Source organism: Rattus norvegicus, chromosome 17, assembly GCF_021556685.1.
Source record: "Rattus norvegicus strain SHRSP/BbbUtx chromosome 17, alternate assembly SHRSP_T2T, whole genome shotgun sequence".
Lineage (NCBI taxonomy): Eukaryota > Metazoa > Chordata > Mammalia > Rodentia > Muridae > Rattus > Rattus norvegicus.
This window is the reverse complement of record NC_141550.1, coordinates 92,401,674-92,424,508: the sequence shown is the minus strand read 5'-3', so window position 1 is coordinate 92,424,508 and position 22,835 is coordinate 92,401,674. Positions and strand designations below refer to the sequence as shown.

Sequence of the window (22,835 nt, the reverse complement as noted above, 5' to 3'; positions counted from 1 at the left end):
CAAACAGGTAGAGGTGTTTAAAGAGGAAACAAACCTTTTAAAAAATATACAGGAAAATACTATTAAACAGGTGAAAGAAATAAAACTGTGATGTCCTAAACATGGAAATAGAAGCAATGAATAAAACATGAACTGTCAGAATCCTAGAGGTGGAAATCTTAGAGAAAAGAACAGGAACAACAGAGGCAACCATGAGCAACAGAATACAGGGGATAGAAGAAATAATCTCAGGCATAGAAGATATAGAAGAAATACAGCAGTCAATGAAAATGTTAAATCTAAAAATTTCCTGACACAAAACATCCTGGAAATCTGGGAAACCATGAAAAGACCTAACTTAAAAGTAATAGTAATAGAAGAAGGGGGAAAGTCTCACTTCCAAGGCCTAGAAAATATTTTGAACAAAACTACAGAAAACTTTACCAACCAAAAGTAGAAGATGCCTATAAAGATAGAGCAGGCTCATAGAACACCAATTATACTGCAACAGAAATGAAAACTCGACTGCCACATAACAATTAAAACACAAAATCTATAGAACAAATACGGAATATTAAAACAGCATGGGAAAATGCATGTGTTAATAATGGCAGACTTCAACACCTGAATCTCAGGAATGGAAAGGTCATCAAGACAGAAATTAAACATAGAAATCATGAAATTAACAAATAATAGGATAAAATGGATCTAACTGACATCTATAGAATCTTTCACCAAAACACAAGAGAATATATTTTATTCCCAGCACTTCATGGAACCTTCTCCAAAATTAATGATATAATCAGGCACAAAGCAAGCCTCAACAGATCAAAGAAGATTGAATTAACCCCTTGCAATTTATAAGATCCCTATGGATTAAGGCTGGATTTCAATAACAGAAGAACACCCAAATATTCATGGAAAGTGAACAACTGCCTTCTCAATTATCACTTGGTTAGGGAAGAACTAAAAAAAAAAAAAAAGAAAGAAAGAAAGAAAGAAAGAAAGAAAGAAAGAAAAAAAGAAATTAAACACTTTTCAGAACTCAGTAAAAAGGCACAACAAACCCAAACATATGTGACACAATGAAAGCAGTGCTAAGAGGAAAACTCATAACTCTAAGTGTCTTTATTAAAAAAAAAATGGAGACACCACATACTAACATCTTAATGGCACACCTGAAAGTTCAAGGAAAAAAAGGAAGTAAATACACCAAAGAGGAGTGAACAGCAGGAAATAATCAAATCCAGGGCTGAAGTAAATCAATTAAAAACAAAGAGAACAATACAATGATTCAACAAAACCTAGAGCTGTTTCTTTGAGAATATCAACAAGATAAACAAACCCTTAGACAAAGTACCTAAAAGGCAGACAGACAATTCCCAAATTAAAAAAAAATCCCTCATAAAAATGGCAACATAACAACAGAAACTGAGGAAATTAAAAAATCATGAAGTCCTACTTCAAAAGCCTGCATGCACAAAACCAAAATCTAAACAAAGTGGATGATTGTCTAGTCAGGTGTCATTTACCACTTAAATAAAGATCAGGTAGACTATTTAAACTATCCTGTAAAGCTTAACAAAATGGAAGCAGTATTTAAAAGTATCACAAAACAAAAAAGGGGGTGAGGCAGATGGTTTTTGTTCAGAATTACAGCAGACTTTCAAGGAACAGCTAATCCCAATAATCCTCAGAAAGTCCACAAAATAGAAACAGAAGGAACACTGTCAAACGTATAATATGAGGCCATAGCCAGTCTGATACCTAAACCACACAAATACTCAAACAAGAAAAGGGACTTCAGACCCATTTCTCTTTTAAATATTGGTGCAAAAATACTCAAAAATACTCGTAAATTGAATCCGGGAACTCATGAAAACATCATGGTCAAATAGGCTGTATCCAAAAGATGAAGGGATGGTTCACTAAATGAAAATCCATCGAGTAAAACCACCATATAAACAAACTGAAACAAAAAAGTCACATGAACATCTCATTACATGATGAAAAAGCCTTTGAAAAAATACAACACTCCTTCATATTAAAAGTTTTAGGGGTGTCAGAGATAAATAACATATGCCTAAACATAATCAAAGCATCATACAGCAAGCCAATAGCCAACATCAAGGTAAATGGAAAAAAACTTAAAGCAATTTCACTAAAATCAGGGCAAGAAAAAGCTGCCCACTCTTTCCTTTTTTTTTTAATTGGATATTTTTATTTACATTTCAGATGTTATTCCCTTTCCCGGTTTCCCACCAAGAGCAGTATCCCATCTCCCTCCCCTTTTTCTACAAGGATTTTCTTCCTCCCCAGTCACCCCTTCCTACCCCTTCTACTCCCTCTCCCCCGATATTCCTCTACACTGAGGGATCCAGCCTTGGGAAGACCAAGGGTTTCTCCATCTATTGATTCCCAACAAGGCCATCCTCTGCTACATGTGCACCTGGAGCCATGGGTCAGTCCATGTGTAGGCTTTGGGTAGTGCTTTAGTCCCTGGGAGCTCTGGTTGGTTGGTGTTGTTGTTGTGAAGTGGAAGCCCCTCAGCTTCTTCAATACTTTCTCTAATGTCTCAAACTGGGACCCCGCTCTCAGTTCAATGGTTTGCTGCTAGCTTCCCCTCTGTATTTATCATACTCGTACTGTGACCCTCAGAAGACAGCTATATCAGGATCCTTTCAGCATGCACTTCATAGCTTCATCAATATCTAGTTTTGGTGGTTGTATATATATGGGCTGTGTCCCCAGGTGGGGCAGGCTCTGAATGGCCATTCCCTCAGGCTCTGCTCCAAACTCTGTCTCCATATTCACCCCTATGAATATTTTTGTTCCCCCTTTTAAGAAGGACTGAAGCATCTGCACTTTGGTGATCCTACTTCTTGAGTTTCATGATTTCTGTGGATTGTATCTTGGGTAATTTGAACTTTTGGTCTAATATCCACTATAAGTGAGTGCATAACATGTGTGTTTTTCTATGATTGGGTTACCTCACTCAGGATGAAATTTTCTAGTCCCATTCATTTACCTATGAATTTCATGAAGTCATTGTTTTTGATAGCTGAGTAGTACTCCATTTTGTTATATGTACCACATTTTCTGTATCCATTCCTCTGTTGAAGGGCATCGGGGATCTTTACAACTTCTGGCTATTATAAATAAGGCAGCTATGAACACAGTGGAGCACGTGTCTTTGTTGTATGTTGGAGCATCTTTTGTGTATATGCCCAAGAGAGGTATATCTGGGTCCTCAGGTAGTGCAATGTGCAATTTTCTGAGGAACCTCCAGACTGATTTCCAGAGAGGTTGTACCACTTTGCAATCCCACCAACAATGGAGGAGTGTTCCTCTTTCTCCACCACTTCACCAGCATCTACTGTCACCTGAGGTATTTTTTGTTGTCGTTTTTTATCTTAGCCATTCTATTTGCTGTGATGTGGAATCTCAGAGTTATTTTGATTTGCATTTCCCTGATGACTAAGGATGTTGAACATTTCTTTAGGTACTTCTCAGCCGTTTGGTATTACTCAGCTGAGAATTCTTTGTTTAGCTCTGTACCCCACTTTTAATAGAACATTTGGCTCTCTGGAGTCTAAAGATCTTTTCCCAATCTGTTGGTTGCCATTTTGTCCTAGTGACAGTGTCCTTTGCCTTACAGAAGCTTTGCAGTTTTATGAGGTCCCATTTATCCATTCTTGATCTTAGAGCATAAGCCATTGGTGTTTTGTTCAGGAAATTTCCCCCAGTGCCTGTGTATTTGAGGCTCTTCCTCACTTTTTTTCTATTAGTTTGAGTGTATCTGGTTTGATGTGGAAGTCCTTGATACACTTGGACTTAAGCTTTGTACATGGTGATAAGAATGGATAGATCTGCATCCTTCTACATGCTGACGTCCAGTTAAACCAGCACCATTTGTTGAAAATGTTATCTTTTTCCACTGGATGATTTTAGCTCCTTTGCCACAGATCAAGTAACCATAGGTGTGTGGGTTCATTTCTGGGTCTTCAATTCTATTCCACTGATCTACCTGCCTGTCTCTGTACCAATACCATACAGTTTTTACCATTATTGCTCTGTAACACAGCTTGAGGTCAGGGATGATGATTCCATCAGAAGCTCTTTTCTTGTTGAGGAGTTATCCCTATACTGGGTTTGTTGTTATTCCAAATGAATTTGCAAATTTTTCTTCCTAATTCTATAAAGAATGCCTTTGAAATTTGATGGGGATTACATTGAATCTGCAGATTGCTTTTGTCAAAATGGCCATGACTTGAAGATCTTCTCATACAAATCATTCACTTGCTTGGTTAGAGTCACAACCAAGGTATTTTGTTATTTGGGTCTATTGTGAAGGGTGTCATTTCCTAATATCTTTCTCAGCCTCTTTATCTTTTGAGTATAGGAAGGTTACTAATTTGTTTTAGTTAACTTTATACCCAACCACTTTGCTGAAGTTGTTTATCAGGCTTAGTAGTTCGCTGGTGGAACTTTTGGAGTCACTTAAGTATGCTATCATATCATCTGCAAATAGTGATATTTTGACTTCTTCCTTTCCAATTTGTATCCCTTTTGCCTCCTTTTGTTGAATGATTGCTCTGGCTAGGACTTTGAGTACTATACTGAATAAGTAGGGAGAGAGTGGGCAGCCTTGTCTAGTCCCTGCTTTTAGTGGGATTGCTTCAAGTTTCCCTCCATTTAGTTTAATGTTGGCTACTAGTTTGCTGCATATTGCTTTTACTATGTTTAGGTACGGGCCTTGAATTCCTGATCTTTCCATGATTTTTATCATTAAGGGTGTTGAATTTTATCAACTGCTTTCTCAGCATCTAATGAAATGAACATGTGGGGTTTTTTTCCTTTGAGTTTGTTTACATAGTGAATTACATTCAGGGATTTCTGTATATCGAACCATCCCTGCATCACTAGGATGAAGCCTACTTAATTATGATGGATGATCATTTTCATGTGTCTTTGGATTCCGTTTGTGAGAATTTTATTGAGTATTTTTGCATTGATAATGATAAGAGAAATTGGTCTGAAATTCTCTTTCTATGTTGGGTATTTGTGTGTATTAGTGTATAAGTGTAATTGAGGCTTCATAAAAGGAACTATTCCTATTTCATAGAATAGTTTGGACATATTTGTATGAGGTCTTCTATGAAGTTCTGATAGAATTCTGCACTAAACCCATCTGGTCCAGGGTTCTTTTTGGTTTGGAACATTTTAATAACTGCTGCTATTTCTTTAGGAGTTATGGGATTGTTTAGATGGTTTATCTGATCCTGATTTAACTTTGGTTTCTTGTATTTGTCTAGAGAATTGTCCATTTCCTCCAGATTTTCCAATTTTGTTGAATATAATCTTTTGTAGTAGGATCTGATGATTGATTGAATTTCTTCAGATTCTGTTGTTAAGTATCCCTACTCATTTCTGATTTTGTTAATTTGGATATACTCTCTGTGCCCTATGCTTAGTCTGGCTAAGGGTTTGCATATCTTGTTAATTTTCTCAAAGAACCAGCTTTTGGTTCTGTTGATTCTTTGTATAGTCCTTTTTGTTTCTACTTGGTTGATTTCAGCCCTGAGTTTATTTCCTGCCTTCTACTCCTCTTGGGTGTATTTGCTTCTTTTTGTTCTAGAGTTTTTAGATGTGCTGTCAACCTGCTAATCTATGCTCACTCCAGTTTCTTTTTGGAAGCACTCAGAGCTATGAGTTTTCCTCTTAGTACTGCTTTGTGTCCCAAAAGTTTGGGTATGTTGTGCCTTCGTTTTCATTAAATTTTAAAAAGTCAAATTTCTTTATTTCTTCTTTGACCAAGTTATCATTGAGTAGAGGACTGTTCAACTTCCATGTATATGTGGGCATTCTTTCCTTATTGTTGTTTATTGAAAACCAGCCTTAGACTGTGGTGGTCTGATAGGATGCATGGGACTATTTCAATCTTCTTGTATCTGTTGAGGCCTGTTTTGGGACCCATTATATGGTCAGTTTTGGAGAAGGTACCATGAGCTGCTGAGAAGAAGGTATACTCTCTTGTTTGTGGATGAAATTTTCTATAGATATCTGTTAAATCTATTTGGTTCATAACTTCTTTTAGTTTTTCTATGTCTCTGTTTAGTTTCCATGATCTGTCCATTGATGAGAGAGGAGTATTGAAGTCTCCTACTATTATTGTGTGTGTGTGTGTGTGTGTGTGTGTGTGTGTGTGTGTGTATGTGAGAGAGAGAGAGAGAGAGAGAGAGAGAGAGAGAGAGAGAGAGATACACTGTGTGCTTTGAGCTTTAGTAAGGTTTCTTTTATGAATGTAGGTGCCCTTGCATTTGGAGCATAGATATGTAGTATTGAGAGTTCACCTTGGTGAATGTTTTCCTTTGATGAATATAAAGTGTCTTTCCTTATCTTTTTTGATAACTTTTGGTTGAAAGTCGATTTTATTCAATATTAGAATGGCTACTCCAGCTTGTTTCTTCATACTATTTGCTTGGAATTTGTTTTCCAGCCTTTAACTCTGAGGTACTGTTTGTCTTTGTCTCTGAGGTATATTTCCTGTATGCAGCAAAATGCTGGGTCTTCTTTACATATCCAGTCTGTTAGGCTATATATTTTTATTGGGGAGTTAAGTGCATTGATGTTAAGAGATATTAAGGAATAGCAATCGTAGTTTCCTGTTATTTTTGTTGTGAGAGGTGGAATTTTGTGTGTCTCTCTTCTTTTGGTTTCACTACAAGGCGATTAGTTTCTTGCTTTTTCTAGGGTGTACTTTCCCTCCTTGTGTTGGAATTTTCCATCTTTTATCCTTTGTAGGGCTGGATTAGAAGAAAGATACTATGTAAATTTGGTTTTGTCATGGAATATCTTGGTTTCTTCATCTGTGGTAATTGAGAGTTTTGCTGGATATAGTAGCCTGGGCTGGCATTTGTGTTCTCTTAGGGTCTGTATGACATCTGGCCAGGATCATCTGGCTTTCATAGCCTCTGTAGAGAAGTCTGGTCTAACTTTATATGTTACTTGAACTTTTCCCCTTACTGCTTTTAATGTTGTTTCTTTTTTGTGCATTTGGTGTTTTGACTATTATGTGATGGGAGGGATTTCTTTTCTGGTCCAATCTATTTAGAGTTCTGTAGGCTTCTTGTATGTTTATGGGCATCTCTTTCTTTAGGTTAGGGAAGTTTTCTTCTATAATTTTGTTGAAGATAATTACTGACCCTTTAAGTTGGTAGTCTCCAATCTCTTCTATACCTATTATCCTTAAGTTTGATCTTCTCATTGTGTCCTGAATTTCCTGGATGTTTTGGGTTAGGATCTTTTTGCACTTTACATTATTTTTCATGGTTGTGTCGATGTTTTCTATGGTATCTTCTGCCCCTGAGATTCTCTCTTCCATCTCTTATATTCTGTTGGTGATGTTTGCATTTATGACTCCTGATCTGTCTTGTAGGTTTTCTATTTCCAGCATTGTCTTGCTTTTCCAGTATTTTCTGATGATTTTTTAAATTTCCCACGTATCCCACCACAGTAAATACTGGTTATCCCAGAAAAGCAATATTTAGATTTAAAAACATATCTCATTATGATGATAGAAGACTTTAAGAAGGATATAAATAACTCCCTTAAAGAAATACAGGAAAACACAGGTAAACAGGTAGAAGTCCCTAAAGAGGAAACACAAAAATTTCTTAAAGAATTACAGGAAAACACAACCAAACAGGTGAAGGAATTGAACAAAACCATCCAGAATCTAAAAATGGAAATAGAAACAATAGAGAAATCAATCAAAAGAGAGACAATGCTGGAGACAGAAAACCTAGGAAAGAGATCAGGAATCATAGATGAAAACATTACTAACAGAATACAAGAGATAGAAGAGAGAATCCCGGGGGCAGAAGATACTATAGGAAACATTGACACAACCATCAAAGATAATGTAAAAATGCAAAAAATTCCTAACCCAAAATATCCAGGAAATCCAGGACACAATGAGAAGATCAAACTTAAGGATAATAGGTATAGAAGAGAGTGAAGACTCACAATTTAAAGTGCCAGTAATTATCTTCAACAAAATTCTAGAAGAAAACTTCCCTAACCTAAAGAAAAAGATGGCCATAAACACACAAGAAGCTTACAGAACTCCAAATAGATTGGACCAGAAAAGAAATTCCCCCTGTCACATAGTATTCAAAACAACAAATGCACTAAACAAAGAAAGAATATTAAAAGCAGTAAGAAAAAGGTCACTTAAGGGCAAAAAAATAACATTTAAGGGCAGACCTATTATAGTTACACCAGATTTCTCTACAGAGACTATGAAAGCTAGAAGATTCTGGGCAAATGTCATATAGACCCTAAGAGAACACAAATGCCAGCCCAGGCTACTATATCCAGCAAAACTATTAGACAGAAGAGCCAAGATATTCCATGACAAAACCAAATTTACACAATATCTTTCCACAAATCCAGCTCTACAAAGGATAATAGATGGAAAACTCCAACATAAGGAGGGAAACTACACCCTAGAAAAAGCAAGAAAGTAATCTTTCAACTAAACAAAAAGAAGATAGTCACACAAACATAATTCCACCTCTAACAACAAAAATAATAGGACACAACAATCATTGGTCTCTAATAACTCTCAAGTCAATGGACTCAATTCCCCAATAAAAGACATAGACTAACAGACTGGATATGCAAAGAGGACCCAGCATTTTGCTGCATACAGGAAACCCAACTCAGTGACAAAGACAGACACTTCCTCAGAGTAAAAGGCTGGAAAAAAATTTCCAAGCAAATGGTCCCAAGAAACAAGCAGGAGTAATCATTCTGATATCAAATAAAATTGACTTTCAACCAAAAGCTATCAAAAAAGATGAGGTAGTACACTTCAGGATAACAGATGCTGGTGAAAATGTGGAGAAAGAGGAACATTCCTCCATTGTTGGTGGGATTGCAAACTGGTACAACCACTCTGGAAATCAGTCTGTCAGTTCCTCAGAAAATTGGACATAGTACTACCTGAGAACACAGCTATGCCACTCCTTGGCATATACCCAAAAGATGCTCCAACATATAACAAGGACACATGCTCCATTATGTTCATAGCAGCCTTCTTTATAATAGTCAGAAGCTGGAAAAAACCCAGATGTCCTTCATCAGATGAATAGATACAGAAAATGTGGTACATTTATACAATGGAATACTACTACTCAGCTATTAAAACAATAACTTCATGAAAATCTTAGGCAAATAGAACTAGAAAATATCACCCTGAGTGAGGTAACCCAATCACAAAAGAACATACATGGTATGAACTCACTGATAATTGGATATTAGCTTAAAAACTCAGATTACACAAGATACAATTCACAAACCACATGAATCTCAAGAAGAAGGAAGACAAAAATGTGGATACTTCAGTCCTTCTTAGAAGGGGGACAAAAATACAGCAGGAAATATGGAGACAAAGTGTGGAGCAGAGACTGAAAGGCCATCCAGAGACTGCCCTACATGGGAATGCATCCCATATACCGCCACCAAACACAGACCATAATGCAGATGCCAAGAAGTGCATGCTGATAGCAGCCTGATATAACTGTCTGCTGAGAGGCTCTGCCAGAGCATGACAATTACAGAGGCAGATGCTTGCAGTCAACCATTCAACTGAGGATACAGTCAGCAAAGAAGGAGTCAAAGAAAGGACTGAAGTACCTGAAGGGGTTTGCAACACCATAAGAAGAACACAATATCAACCAACCAGACCCCTCAGAGCTCCCAAAGACGAAATCACCATCCCAAGAGAACACAGGGATGGACCTATGGCTCCATCTGCATTTGCAGCAGAGGATGGCCTTGTCAGGCATCATTGGGGGAAAAGGCCCTTGGTCCTGTCAAGGATTGATGTACCAGTATAGGGGAATGTCAGGGTGGGGAGGTAGGATGGGTGGGAGAGCACCCTCATAGAAGCAGGGGGCGGTGGTTGGTGTGATAGTGGGTTTCTGGAAGGGAAACCAGGAAATGGGAGAACATTTAAAATGTAAATAAAAAATACAATTTTAAAAAATGTCACCAGAAGAATCCTATTAGCTATTAAAAGGCCTGAACGACAAAAAATAAATAAATAAACAACAAGATTTAGGGGGAACTCAAAAGCTGAGCCAGGATTAAAAAAAAATAATCCTATCCCCTGAGGCCAGTAGTTCATAAGCTCTTCATCGAGTTCAGCTTTAGAACTGCCATTTTGGCCACTCATGCAGCCCTCCCTCCCATACTGAATGCACGACTGTGTTTAGATACTTCATAAACTATACTTTCCTTCACTCTTGCAGTGTCCTTAAGGTCAACAGCAAGTATAGCTCCTTATGTAAAGTAGGAAAACTTTAATGTATAGTTTGCCTCCGGATTCTCTCCAGGTAACACCCATCTTGTCTATTAAACATAGATAACTTCCTAGGAGCCAGAATAACAGACTTCGTGGTCTGTGCCACATCCTTTATTTCTGTCATAACCTTCCTTCAAACACTTCTACTTCAGTAGACATTGATGAGAAGATTCCTAAAATTACAGCTGTATGAATTAGGAATTAGCAAGCTGCATATATACTTAGCTGAATGTCCACACCTCAGATTAACATATACAATTATTAAAAGGGAATAAAGTTACATCCAACAGAACACAGCAGTTAAGGAATGCTGTCTTTCCTACATACATGATTTAAAGGGAAGTACATATATAGATGTTATTTGTGGAAGGTAATGTTCTTTTAGACGCTAATAACCATATGAGCCATTTCACTACAGAATACAGTTTAAATTCACTCTACTGTTGTGTGACAGTGAAAAGCCCCTGGTTCTCTGTTGAGCAAAGGCTTGAAACCCCAGAGAACCTGAAAGGGATGGTAGGTATTTCACCTGATTCCCGGCAAACCAGACCCTGTCACTAGCCACAGCCCTCCATAGATTTGTGGCCATCAGTCAGGTAAGGGCAAGGCCCTAAACCTCTCCACAGGTAGAGGAAATGACCACAGGTCATGGAGGCTCAAGACAGATCTCCATTAAAATGATGTACCTAAAGACCTGGAGGCTTAGCCAATAACCTTTCCTTCCAGACACTCCTCCCTGCAAAAGGTATTTAATCTCAGGCTCACCCTGAGAAGTGGGGTACGGTTTAATTCATCCACTTTCTGCCATGACAATAAATGTCTTAAAACCATGGACTGCCTCTTTTCATCAGGATCCTCTGTGAGGAGTTACAGAAAAGACCTTCACCTATAGAGCTGCAGGCTAATCTCTGATAGAAGCCCTCTCTGGGCTGCCAACCACCACCACCAAGCCTGCAGAAGCCACTGGCAAGCCAAAGACTCCCCTGCAGGACCAGCTGGAGGAGGTCCCCCCTTTTCCCCTTGACCCCAGGCTCGATCCAGTCTGTGAGCCCCCACTCCATTCTCAACTCTTCTGCAGCTCCCAGCAGTGCCTGGATGCCCAAAGAGCCTGAGAACTAGACAGCCCTAGCCTCCTCGAAGGCCCCGGAGACACCCCCCCCTCCGAGTAAGCTCTTGATGTGTCCAGAGCTGAGACTTTCCCACCCCTGGAGCAGTGTCCTGAGGCTTCCCAGAGCCCAACACCTGCCAGGGGACAGCATGGAGCAACCACTGTCAACTTGCCTTATCCTGCCTCACTGAGTGGCCAAGCCCTTTGGCAGAACAGACACAGGACTCATTAAATCTAATCACCGTCTTTCTATGCATCTATGCTCTGACTTACTTTTCAAGTTCGTATTCCAAAGATTCTTCAGTTTTCAATTCAGCTCTATAGCTTTTTTTATGTAATCTCAGTTCTGTTTTCATAGAAATTGTACGAGATTTTATTTCCACCATCTCAGCTTCCATAGCCTTAATTCTGTGCTCCATCGACATGATATAATCCTGTTTTCTCTGCTCTTTCTTTTGGTCAGAGGCAGCTTCTTCCTAAAGAACATTAAAATAGGAGGTCCAAGGAAAGTTTATAGGGAATAGGAGGTTGATGTGATCAAAATACGTTGTATTCATGTTTGAATTTACCAAGAATAAACTAAGTAAATGACTTCAAATAACAGAAATTTTCTGTTTAAATTACAAATATCTCTATATATTCTAAATAAAGGAAAAACTTATTTGAAACATAACCACACAACAGATAATCATTGTGTAATTTATTTTTGAATCCATGAAAGAGAGAATATTTTAAATAAAACAGAAAGAAGTTGGAGTTCAAATTCTTTATCATCACTAAATAGGGGCATTTAAACAGAATTTTTAAGGGACTTGTGGATGAAAAAGAGATACCAACCACAAAACTCCATCCTCCTCCCTGAAGTATTCATATAATAATTCCAAAATTAATAATATAATACAATTTTATATTAAAGCATGGAACTTTAAAACACTGAAGTAGATTATCATATCCACATCACAATTATTTTCTTTCTCACAATTTTTAAGTAATCTTAAAGATCACATGATTCCCCACTGAAAACCAGAAATCTTAAAAAAAGATGAATTTATTTAATAAAACAAAGATGGTTATCAATAGAAGTGGATGGCTTGTTTATCCAGAAGTCTACAAGAAACTGCTGTGAAACACAGACGAAACATATACAATGATACACATAATACATTGAAAATGAAATTTTACGTGGAGTTAATTATTGCACAAGACAGACAACTACAGTCACCTGTAAAAATTGGTTCAATTTGTTAATTTCTTCCATTGCTTGACTTCTATGTTGCTCTTCAATGGTTCTCTTATGCTTTTCTATCTCACTATGCTCTACCATATTCTTGTCCATATGTGTTTTAATCCTGAGTAGTGTCTCTTCAAGCTTCTTTATTCCACCCTCTAGCATTTCACATTTCTCCTGGGCTGCTGTTGTATCTGCTGCTTTCGGCTGCAGGTGATTATGTTCATCCTCCAGGCATTGCCAGTGGAATATTTCCTGTTGCAGTTTTGTTTCGATACTTTCAAGCTGAGTGAAAACAATTAATATTTTCTAATAATGCAGTAGGCAGAAAAAAGGTAACACAACATCAATAGAAATTTCAGCATGACTTCAGTTGAATTCAGGATGAATTTAAGCAATTTCTGTATGAACCTAGAGTTATTGGTTTTCTAACTTATATTTTTGTTCAGTATATTATTGAATTATTAACCTTAAATCTAAAAAATCCAACCAAATGAATCAAGCAAAATACACATACACAAGAGTGAGATGGGGGAGGGGAGAGAGAGAGAGAGAGAGAGAGAGAGAGAGAGAGAGAGAGAACCTCTAAATTGTTTTCTCAATCAAGAAAACTCCCCAAGCATTATCAGGTACATAAGTGAGATTCTCGTGTGTGTTTTACCTACTTTAACATCAGAATGGCTGTCAAATCATTGTTTCTGTTACAACATGCATTTCTTCCCCACAGATAATGAAAGGCAATATAACTGGAAGACTCATGTAAAATAAGCAAAAAAGAAAAAAAGAAAAATGGTTGGGGATTTAGCTCAGTGGTAGAGCGCTTGCCTAGGAAGCGCAAGGCCCTGGGTTCGGTCCCCAGCTCCGAAAAAAAAAAAGAAAAGTGAGAAAAATAAAGCTAGAGTATATATCATCCCTTTGAAGAAATTAAGAAAATACAAGCTTTTATTCTAATTTGAGAAAATTGGATACATTTTCTCCTTTTCAAGATTCCTAATGTTTACTTCCCCTTATTTTTCTGTGGAGAAGGCCATCTCATCCCCTCCTAGACTGAATTTTTTTCCATGACATAGAAACTACTTTTGAAATTTAGTGATTCCAACTATTAATTGAAAATTACTTATCTTTGATAAATTGCCTCAATTCTCTGAAATTTTGAGGTATACAAAGTCATCAGTCTTTATATGAGCTTGAAAATTACTTCATGAATCATGAACTATAAAAATCCAGCCTGAACCATATTTTGTTTAATAGAAGGAAGTAATTGTACAAAATTGTTGTTTCTGAACATACAGAGTCTGGGACTTGGTTCCTATGACTTCTGTTCAGGCAGGGGTATACCACCTGCGTTTAGAACAGCATGGGAATTTCAAGACACAAATATAACACATTTTCAATATAAAAGGACAGTTTTTTTAAGTTTTTCAAGTTTACAAAATTTTCCAAACTCTTTATATTTACATTGTACTAAATTAGATGAAATTTTTATCCAAAAATGAATTTAAATGTACCGTCTTTCTTAGGTTAAGTACCACATCGTTTTCGCGGTGAGTTGTACTTGAAGCATTCTGTGTAAACTCTCTACTTTTATGTGAGTCTGAGTCCTTCGCCATTGAGCACAGATTCTTAAACCTAGAAGAATGTACAGAACAACTAAGTATTACCATCATTGCACATGTGGATGCACATGTGGATGCACATGCGTGTTTGTGCTGCTTTTGAGGCAAACTGGCTTTAAACTCTTGATCCTGCAGCCTGTACTTTACAAATGTTTAGCTTACTGGTTTAACTGGCTAGTAACTAAATTCTTTCAATTGTAAGCACTCAATGCATTTTAACTAGATAATAAGTTTTATCATATATAAAATTATATCTATGAACTTTCTCTTAAGTATGGTTCTATTACTATTTTAAAATTATATAATGAGAGTGAAACCTGAATTTTAAAATAAAAAGGTCAAAATAGGAATGGTAAATAAAGTGCTAATATTGTAATAATAAAAAGAATTGTTATAAATTGTTTTATCAAAATAAAATATTTACTCATAATTTTCATTTTAATTTTCAGTATTATTTGTTTGACTGTGTATGTGTGCATCTCTGTGTGAACGTGTACACAGGAATGCAAATGCCCTTATAGGTCAGAAGGACTGAATCCTCAGAAGCTGGAGGAGTTACAGCAGTTAGCTAATACTTGAAGGTAGACGCTGAGATCGACATTTAGGTACTATTATAGTGTTGGTTAATTTTGTTTTTGGTTTTGTTTTTATTATGGTTGGTGGTGTTGATTTTTATCAACTTGACAGAAGCAAGTTTCATCTGTCAAGAGTGAAACTTAACTGAGAAAATGTATCTATCTACAGGCATGCCTGTTGGAACATTTTATTGATTAATGCTGGGTGGAGAGGGGGTCTCAGATCACACATACACACAAATGGATGCATACATACAAGACACACAAACAAATGTAAATAAAAAACTATGCATTCCACATAGTAGTACCAAGAATGTGTGGCTTAAGCTACTTCGCTGAGTTCCAAAAAGAAATTAACATTTAGGACAATGCCAAAAAATGTCTTTGAGGGATAAGTGGGAAAAAAAGAGGCCGGGCAGTGCTTTAAGGCATAGGTGATTGGGGTTGGGGATTTAGCTCAGTGACATAGGTGATCAAATGTAGAAATATGGGGAAAGACTTGAGAAATTCTATGGTAATTTGAATGAGAAGTGTTAAGGCAAGTGGGATCCAGTTACCGATGCTTCATGGGGAGGTTATGAAAACTCCAGAAAGCAGAGGCTTGCTGCAGGAAGCAGATCATCAAGGAGAGCGTGGTTTATACACTCACTCCAGTTCTTACTCCATCTCTGTCTACCTGCTAGGTGTGGATCTAACTGTCCTCAGCCAGTCTCCTCTTGCTGATGGCATGCTCTGCTTCCCCAGCTATTGTGGAAATTGTCCCTGTGTAACCACAATCCTTAAGTTGTCCTTGGTCATGTGTATCTTATCATAGCAACAGGTGAGTAATTAATACAACTTTTTAAGAAGAAATCTAGAGCCCCTCCCAGTGCAGTTTTCATAAAATGCAAAAGACACGATATCATAGGCATAATATTAAATCATACGAAAATACTAGTTCTATCTTAGAGAAATAAAAATAACAAATAAAAAAGCATCCAGACATATTGGGAGAATAAAAAGTTATGAAAAATTGACCATGACTTGCCGGGGACCAGCCCTGGCATTAGTCTTCTTTCTCTTGTTGGTTCTTCTTGAGGCAGTGGAGAGGGAAGAGCGTCAGCAGAGGGTAAGACTTTGTCTTATGAGATATTTAGGGTTGCTGTATAATAATAAGTTTACTTATCTAAGTCTAAGTTACTATGTTACCGTAGCTGATTTACTTATCTATGTCTAAGTCATTATGCTCTGCTACTGTAACTGACCCGCCTTCTGTGTTCCTCTGAGGCCAGAAACTGCAGTCTCTGGCATTTCGCACCTCATTCTAAAACAGCAGGAGATAAAGTAGAGGATTAATTGCTAGAGCCTTTTCCCTTTTGTCCCTATGCCTCTTGCTTGTCAGGCCAGGGGGAAGTTTGGAGCAATAAACTTCTATTGAACCAAAAGAAGTGAATGGGGCTTGTAGAAGGAAAAACTTTTACATAGTCAAATATGCATAAACGTATATAATTTCATACACAGATTCATAAATGCTCATTTATACATTTCCACTCAAAATCAGTTGGGCCCAGCTTACATGCATTCTCACAATTACATTCTTACACACACACATGCATACACTCTCACAACATACACATACACATACATCCATACTTACATATGCATATGGAGCAAAAGACCAAGCACCGGTGCAGAAAGAACTCACTCATTCTAGATGAAAGATGAGCTCCAATCTTTATTACATAGAGAAAGAAATCGCTTCTACCCTTTTAATGCTAAGTGAATTAAACCCAAGTTTGTAAGAGAAAAGGCTTGTTACTTTTAGTAAGACTAAGCCTGCGTTGCTATTGAGAAATGACCTGTTCTGTCCCATGGTAAGGAAAAACCTGCCTGCTCCTTCTGCTCTCTGCAGCTTCTTCTTTTTTCCTGTTTTCCTCTGCATTATGCACATTGCTCTCTTATGTTACCTATAATCTCTAACTTATTCCTCTGTGCATGTCTTCTCAGTTCAGATCTCTTTAGATCAGTTCTACTTAGCTCAGTTCTCCTTAGCTCAAACCTGACCCTTCAGCTCAGTCCCTCTCCACCTCAGTCCTCTCCAACTCTGTCCTTCTGGGTTCTGTCCTTCTGTGTATATTCTCTTTGTCCTCAGCACTTAAACATCTTTCAGAATACATGATCACATGTTACAAAATTTATCACAAGTTCATATGAAAGATCAAAGCATAAATTGAAATAGAAGTTTACAATTAAGAATGTTTACATGAATATCCATCAGGAGTAATTATCTGGCTAAACATTATCACCAGTGTCAGCTCTACAGGTTTGATGAAGGTCTAAAAACATACACAAGTTGTTAATGAAGTTTTGTATAGGTAAACCCGGTCAATGTTTTATTGCACCTGTAATAAATCATTTGTTCTCTATTTATGACTCTTGATAATTGTTTTATAACCTCTTGGAATGTGTTCTGAGTAGGAGAAAGTCTGGTTACTATCTAAGAGCAATTAACTGGTGACAATCTGGGAGACTGGCAGAGTTCTCACTGCAATTTCGACTATCAGAGAAAGACTTAATACAAGTCCCACTCTAAAAGAGCTTAATAATCACGTTATAATTTTAGAAATTCTAATAGGATCATAATAAGACTTAAGAAGTCATCTATTTGTCTATATAGCATCACTATGAGACAGTACATCTTCATAGATCTGCGGATATCTGCTCCAAAGGGGCGTGCTATTACTTAATGATTGTTATATGTGTTTAACAATAACAGGAAAAGACTATTAATAGCAGGAATCTTCCCTAAAATGAATCCCTTACAGCCTAGCTTAATAAGGGCAAACCAGTCGCAGATTATATAATAATCCGAGGCTGGCCATCTCAGGATGATCACCTGTTAGTTATTAGCTTGTCCTGTTATGGCTCTTGACAATTACTTTTTTAGCTGATAGAATAATGACATCTTTTATTCATTGAAAGTCAGAAAGTTTTGATAATGTCTATCATTCTGTGTATCATTCAGAGAGAAAGAGAGAGGGAGAGAGTGAGAAACATCCATTCTTCTATGTCTGTGAATTCTGTATCCAGGACCTCAAAAAGATGTAAACTGTACCCATGTGAAGGATGCACAGGAATTTGACAATATTCCAAAAATAATAGAGTATAATAGTCATACAGCAGTATATCATTTATCTAGTTAGGGCTTTTATTGCTGTGATGAAACATCACGACTGAAACAACGTGGCAGGAAAGGGTTGCTCTGGCTTACACTTCCAAATCACTGTTCATCATTGAAGGAAGTCAGGACAAAAACTCAAACAGAGCAGGAATCTGAATGCAGAAAATGATGCAGAGGCAATGCAAGGGTGCGTTATACAGGCTTGCACAGCCTGCATTTTATAAAACTCAGGACCAGTGACCTAGCAGTAGCCCTACCCACGATGGGATAGGCCCTCCCACATCCCTCACTAACTAAAATAATGCCCTAAAGGCTTACCTATAACTAAATTTTATGGAGGCATGTCCTCAATTGAGGAGTATAACTTGGGTCTAGTAGATATAAAACGAGGCACACAGAGGTCATACAGGAAGGAGGATTTTTTTGGATTGCTCCGCATATTTCATATGGCCTGATTTCTCAAACACTCCAGGACCAACTCCAAGCAGTAGAACCTATCTACAATGACCTGGTTCATCTACATTCAACACTAGTTAAGAAAATATCTGTACAGGCTCCTCTATAGGCAAATCTTAAGAGATGCATTTGCTCAATTGTGGTTCTTGCTTCTCAGATATGTCTAAGATTGTGTCAAGTTGAAAAAACCATCCAGCACAATTAATGACTAAACAACAATGCCAAAAAAACAGAGCTTCCAGGGACTAAACCACTACCGAAACACTATACATGGACTGACCCAGGGCTCTAACTGCATATGTAGCACAGAATAGCCTTGTTGGGGCACCAGTGGAAGGGGAAGCCCTTGGTCCTTGGTCCTTGGTCCCAAGGTTGGACCCCAAGTGCAGGGGAATATGGTGGGGCAATAAGGGGGATGTATAGGGAGAATACCTGAATGGGGGAGGGGGAGAGGAGGGAATTGGGGCTGATGGACGGGAAACCAGGAAGGGGAATAACATTTGAAATGTAAGTAAAGAAATATGTCTAATAAAATTTTTTTTAAAAAGATGTGGGTAAATGCTTTGATAAATGAATGTCTTACCTGGTTATTTCTTTTTCTAATTCACTATTTCTCTCTTTTATTTCATCCAAATCCTGTATCAGTGACTGGTTCAATTTAACCTGATTCTTTATTTCTTCTTTAACCTTTTCAGACTTGGAAAAATATATTAATATAATTTTAAATTTAGAAATCCACTTTTCATTCTTAGAAATATTATTTTCCATGAGTAGCATGCTTAAAACAATTTCAGAGAATATTTTATTGATGCCTGTGAGTATAGATTTCAAAATAATGTCAATTTTATTGGTATGGGTGTTTTGCAAGAATATATTTCTGTAGGGTAAGGCTTACCTACTGCCACCTCTGACCAGAAAAGTTTATGGGATCCCTGAAAGAGCTGGAGTTCCACACAACTGGGAGTTGCCATGTGGATGCTGGAAATTGAAACCAGGTCCTCTGCAAGAGCAGCAAGTGCTCTTACACACCGAGTGATCTCTCTGGCCCCCAGTAATAAACATTTGTCGTGGAGCTCAGATATAAGATTTTCACCATGACATTTTATGAAATGTAAATTAATAAGCTTTATTTATTAAATATAGAAAGGTTTTTTCCTAGAGAACTAGCTTGAATAGAATAAGGGCTCTGCTGTGGAATACAAAGAAAAGGAAAAAAAAAGAAAGTTTTTTCCTAGCTCACAATGTAGCCCTCTTTCTGGGACTCTTCTTCTGGGTCTTACTCAGCTAAGTCCTCCATGTTCCTCTACTCTCTACTCTACCCATCCATGCTAGTTTCCTGACAGCATCTCCCAGGCTGAAGTGAAGTCCTCTTCTTCCCCTCTAACTCTCTCTCCCTCAGGATTCACCAGAGTTCTGATATTAGAAGTGTCCCTCTTCCATGCTTGCCCTAGTGACATTCCATCATGGTACCCTATTCCAGTTCTTCACACACTCTGATAACCTGTGGTCCCAGTACTCCATATTTCCTTCCCAGATAGAAACTACTCCCCACTCTGGCCTGTGAGAGTCAATCTCTGGAACCAGTTTGTGAGTCACTAACAGAGATATTCTATGACCCAAAATGTGGCCAGTAGGGTCCTGTATCTTCCTTTGGGTACCATAACAATCACACTTCCTAAGGATCACCTTCACCTTTGTTGCTATTATAATTAATGATCCTAATTATTCCTCCTTTTCTTGGTTATCGCAACTGTATCGAGTCTCCAGGATCATTACCATCCACATTGCAGGATTCACTGCCACTCCCCGTCATAAATAGAGATCTCACACTTCCATTCCTCACCATCTCAGGACTTATGGCACTCATTTGGCAGAACTCATCTTCTTATTTTGCTGTGTTCTTCCCTTTCCCTCTGTCTTTCCCGCCCCATCATCTGTGGACACACATGGATAGCCTCCCACCCTCTGCAAAAAAATATTCATACTCTCCACCCCTATGGTACTTGGAGTTAACAACCCTATGACTCTTTTGGAATGCCAAATTACACTGCTGGTCTGGCCAAGCCCTTGTTTTCCATCAGTAAATCAATCTAACCCTGACATTTGAGAACCTTTGGGGAACATCTTCTTGACTCACAGTATAAGGGTGGAAGGGATATGAATGGGTCTTGGGGAGAGGCACTCTTAGGAGGTATGGTCTATTGGGAGTAGGTATGGCCTTATTGGAAGAAATGCCTCACTTTGGGGTTGAGCTTTGAAGCTCCACTCATTTCAGAAGAGAACTTTGTCCCAGCTCCCTGAGGATGCAAGTCATCTGACAGACAGATCATAATGTAGAAATCTCAGCCCCTTCTCTAGCACTATGCCTTTGTAAACACTACCATGCTTCCTGCCTTGGTATTAGAATGAATCTGTAAGCTAGTCTTAAATAAATTTTGTCCTTTAAAAGTGTTGCTCTGGAAATCAGTCTGATGGATCCTCAGAAAGTTGGACATAGTACTCCCTAAGGACCCCGCTATACCACTCCTGGGAATATACCCAAAAGATGATCCAACATATAACAAGGACACATGCTTGACTATGTTCACAGTGGCCTTATTTATAATAGCTAGAAGCTGGAAAGAGCCCAGATGTTCTTCAACAGAGGAATCAATACAGAAAAAATGGCACATTAACACAATTGGGTACTACTCAGCTACTAAAAATGATGACTTCATGAAATTCATAGGCAAATGGATGAAAGCAGAAAATAACATCCTAAAAAAAGAAAGAAAGAAAATAACATCCTGAGTGAGGTAACCCAATCAGAATAGAACACACATGGTATGCACTCACTGATAAGTAGATAATCCAAAAGTTTGGAATATCCAAGATACAATTTACAGACCACATGAAGAAGGAAGACCAAAGGGTGGAGGCTTCAGTCCTTCTTAGAACAAAATACTTCAAGAAGAAATATGGAGACAAAATGTGGAGCAGGGACTGACAGAAAGGCCATCCAGAGACTGCTCCACTTGGGGATCCATCCTATACACAGTCACCAAACCTACACACTATTGCAGATGACAAAAAGTGCAGACTGACAGGAGCTTGATATAACTGTCACCTGAGAGACTCTGCCAGAGCCTGACAAATACACAGCCTTGACTTCTTATCTCAAGTCCCTCTGTGCTTACCTCCTTTCTTTTTCATTTATCATAGAAAGTTTCAGACAGCGGGGATGTGAGAGGCTCCCAGAACCCAATTGGGAGGTCTATAACTGAAATGCCTAATGGTGGAAAAATGAAATTTGAAGACATCACCTCCAGTAGATGGCATGAGTTGAGGGATTTTGGCCATCAACCCATCTCAAAAATTTTGACCCAGAATTATTCCTGTTTAAAGGAAATGCAGGGACACAATTGGAGCAGAGACTGAAGGAAGATGATCCAGAGACTTCCCCAACTTGAGACCCATTTCATACACAGTCACTAAAACCTGACAATATTGCTAATGCCAATATGTGCTTGCAAAGAGGAGCCTGGCATTGGTGTACCCTGAGAAGCTAACTCTACAAGAACCTGTTTGAGACAGATGCAGATACTTACACCCAACCTTTGGACTGAGCCTGGGGACCACGTTGGAAGAGTTAGGGGAAGGACTGAAAGAGGTGAAGGGGATCGCAACCCCATAGGATGAATAACAGTATCAACTAACTGAACATCTCAGAGCTCCTAGGGACTAAACCACCAATCAAAGTGTATATCATTGCCCATGCTACAGGATTGCCTTATCTGGCCTTATCTGGGGCAATGGGTGAGCTTGGCCATATTGAGGCTTTACACCTTAGAGAAGGGGGATACTAGGGAGATGAGGTAGGGTTGGGTGGGTGGGGGAGCGTACTTTTAGAGGCAAAAGGGAGGGGGAAGAAGTGGAGTGATCATGGAGGAATACTGGGAAGGGGGAAAACATTTGAAATGTGAATAAATAAAATGACTAATAAAAAAGAAAGTCATAGACACAAAATCAGCCGACAGAGAGCTGCTGGTCTGCCAGGAGCACTCTCCATCCTAAGCCCACAGCCTGCAGGTGGGACACCACATTCTCTCCCCCGACTGTCCAAGGAGAGACAGGCCAGAAGTGCATGGTGTGTGGGAGCCGTTGGGTGGCCTAGTACAGGACTCTTCAGGTCTCCTTCTGCACCCAAAGCTGGAGTTGTTCCACAGAGCTCCAGAACCCAAACCTGCCCTGTGAGAGCTTGTGTTTCAGAAGCACTCACACTTCTAAGATCACAGACTAACGGGCTCACAGGCTCATGGGCTCACGGGCTCATGGCTTCACCAGCTCACAGGAGTGAAAAGC

The 22,835-nt window shown here is 38.4% G+C and overlaps 1 protein-coding gene across 1 annotated transcript in view; it reads right to left on the bottom strand.

The window, feature by feature from the left end:
• Window positions 1-22,835, bottom strand: part of LOC102549174 (ankyrin repeat domain-containing protein 26-like) — a 57,346-nt gene that overhangs the window by 5,719 nt on the left and 28,792 nt on the right. The window contains exons 9-12 of the mRNA XM_087591895.1: window positions 19,078-19,190; window positions 14,196-14,316; window positions 12,682-12,972; window positions 11,733-11,935 (exon numbers count right to left, since the gene is read on the bottom strand). Of these exons, the coding sequence (XP_087448021.1) occupies window positions 11,733-11,935; window positions 12,682-12,972; window positions 14,196-14,316; window positions 19,078-19,190 (728 nt within the window). The remainder of the gene's footprint in view (window positions 1-11,732; window positions 11,936-12,681; window positions 12,973-14,195; window positions 14,317-19,077; window positions 19,191-22,835) is intronic.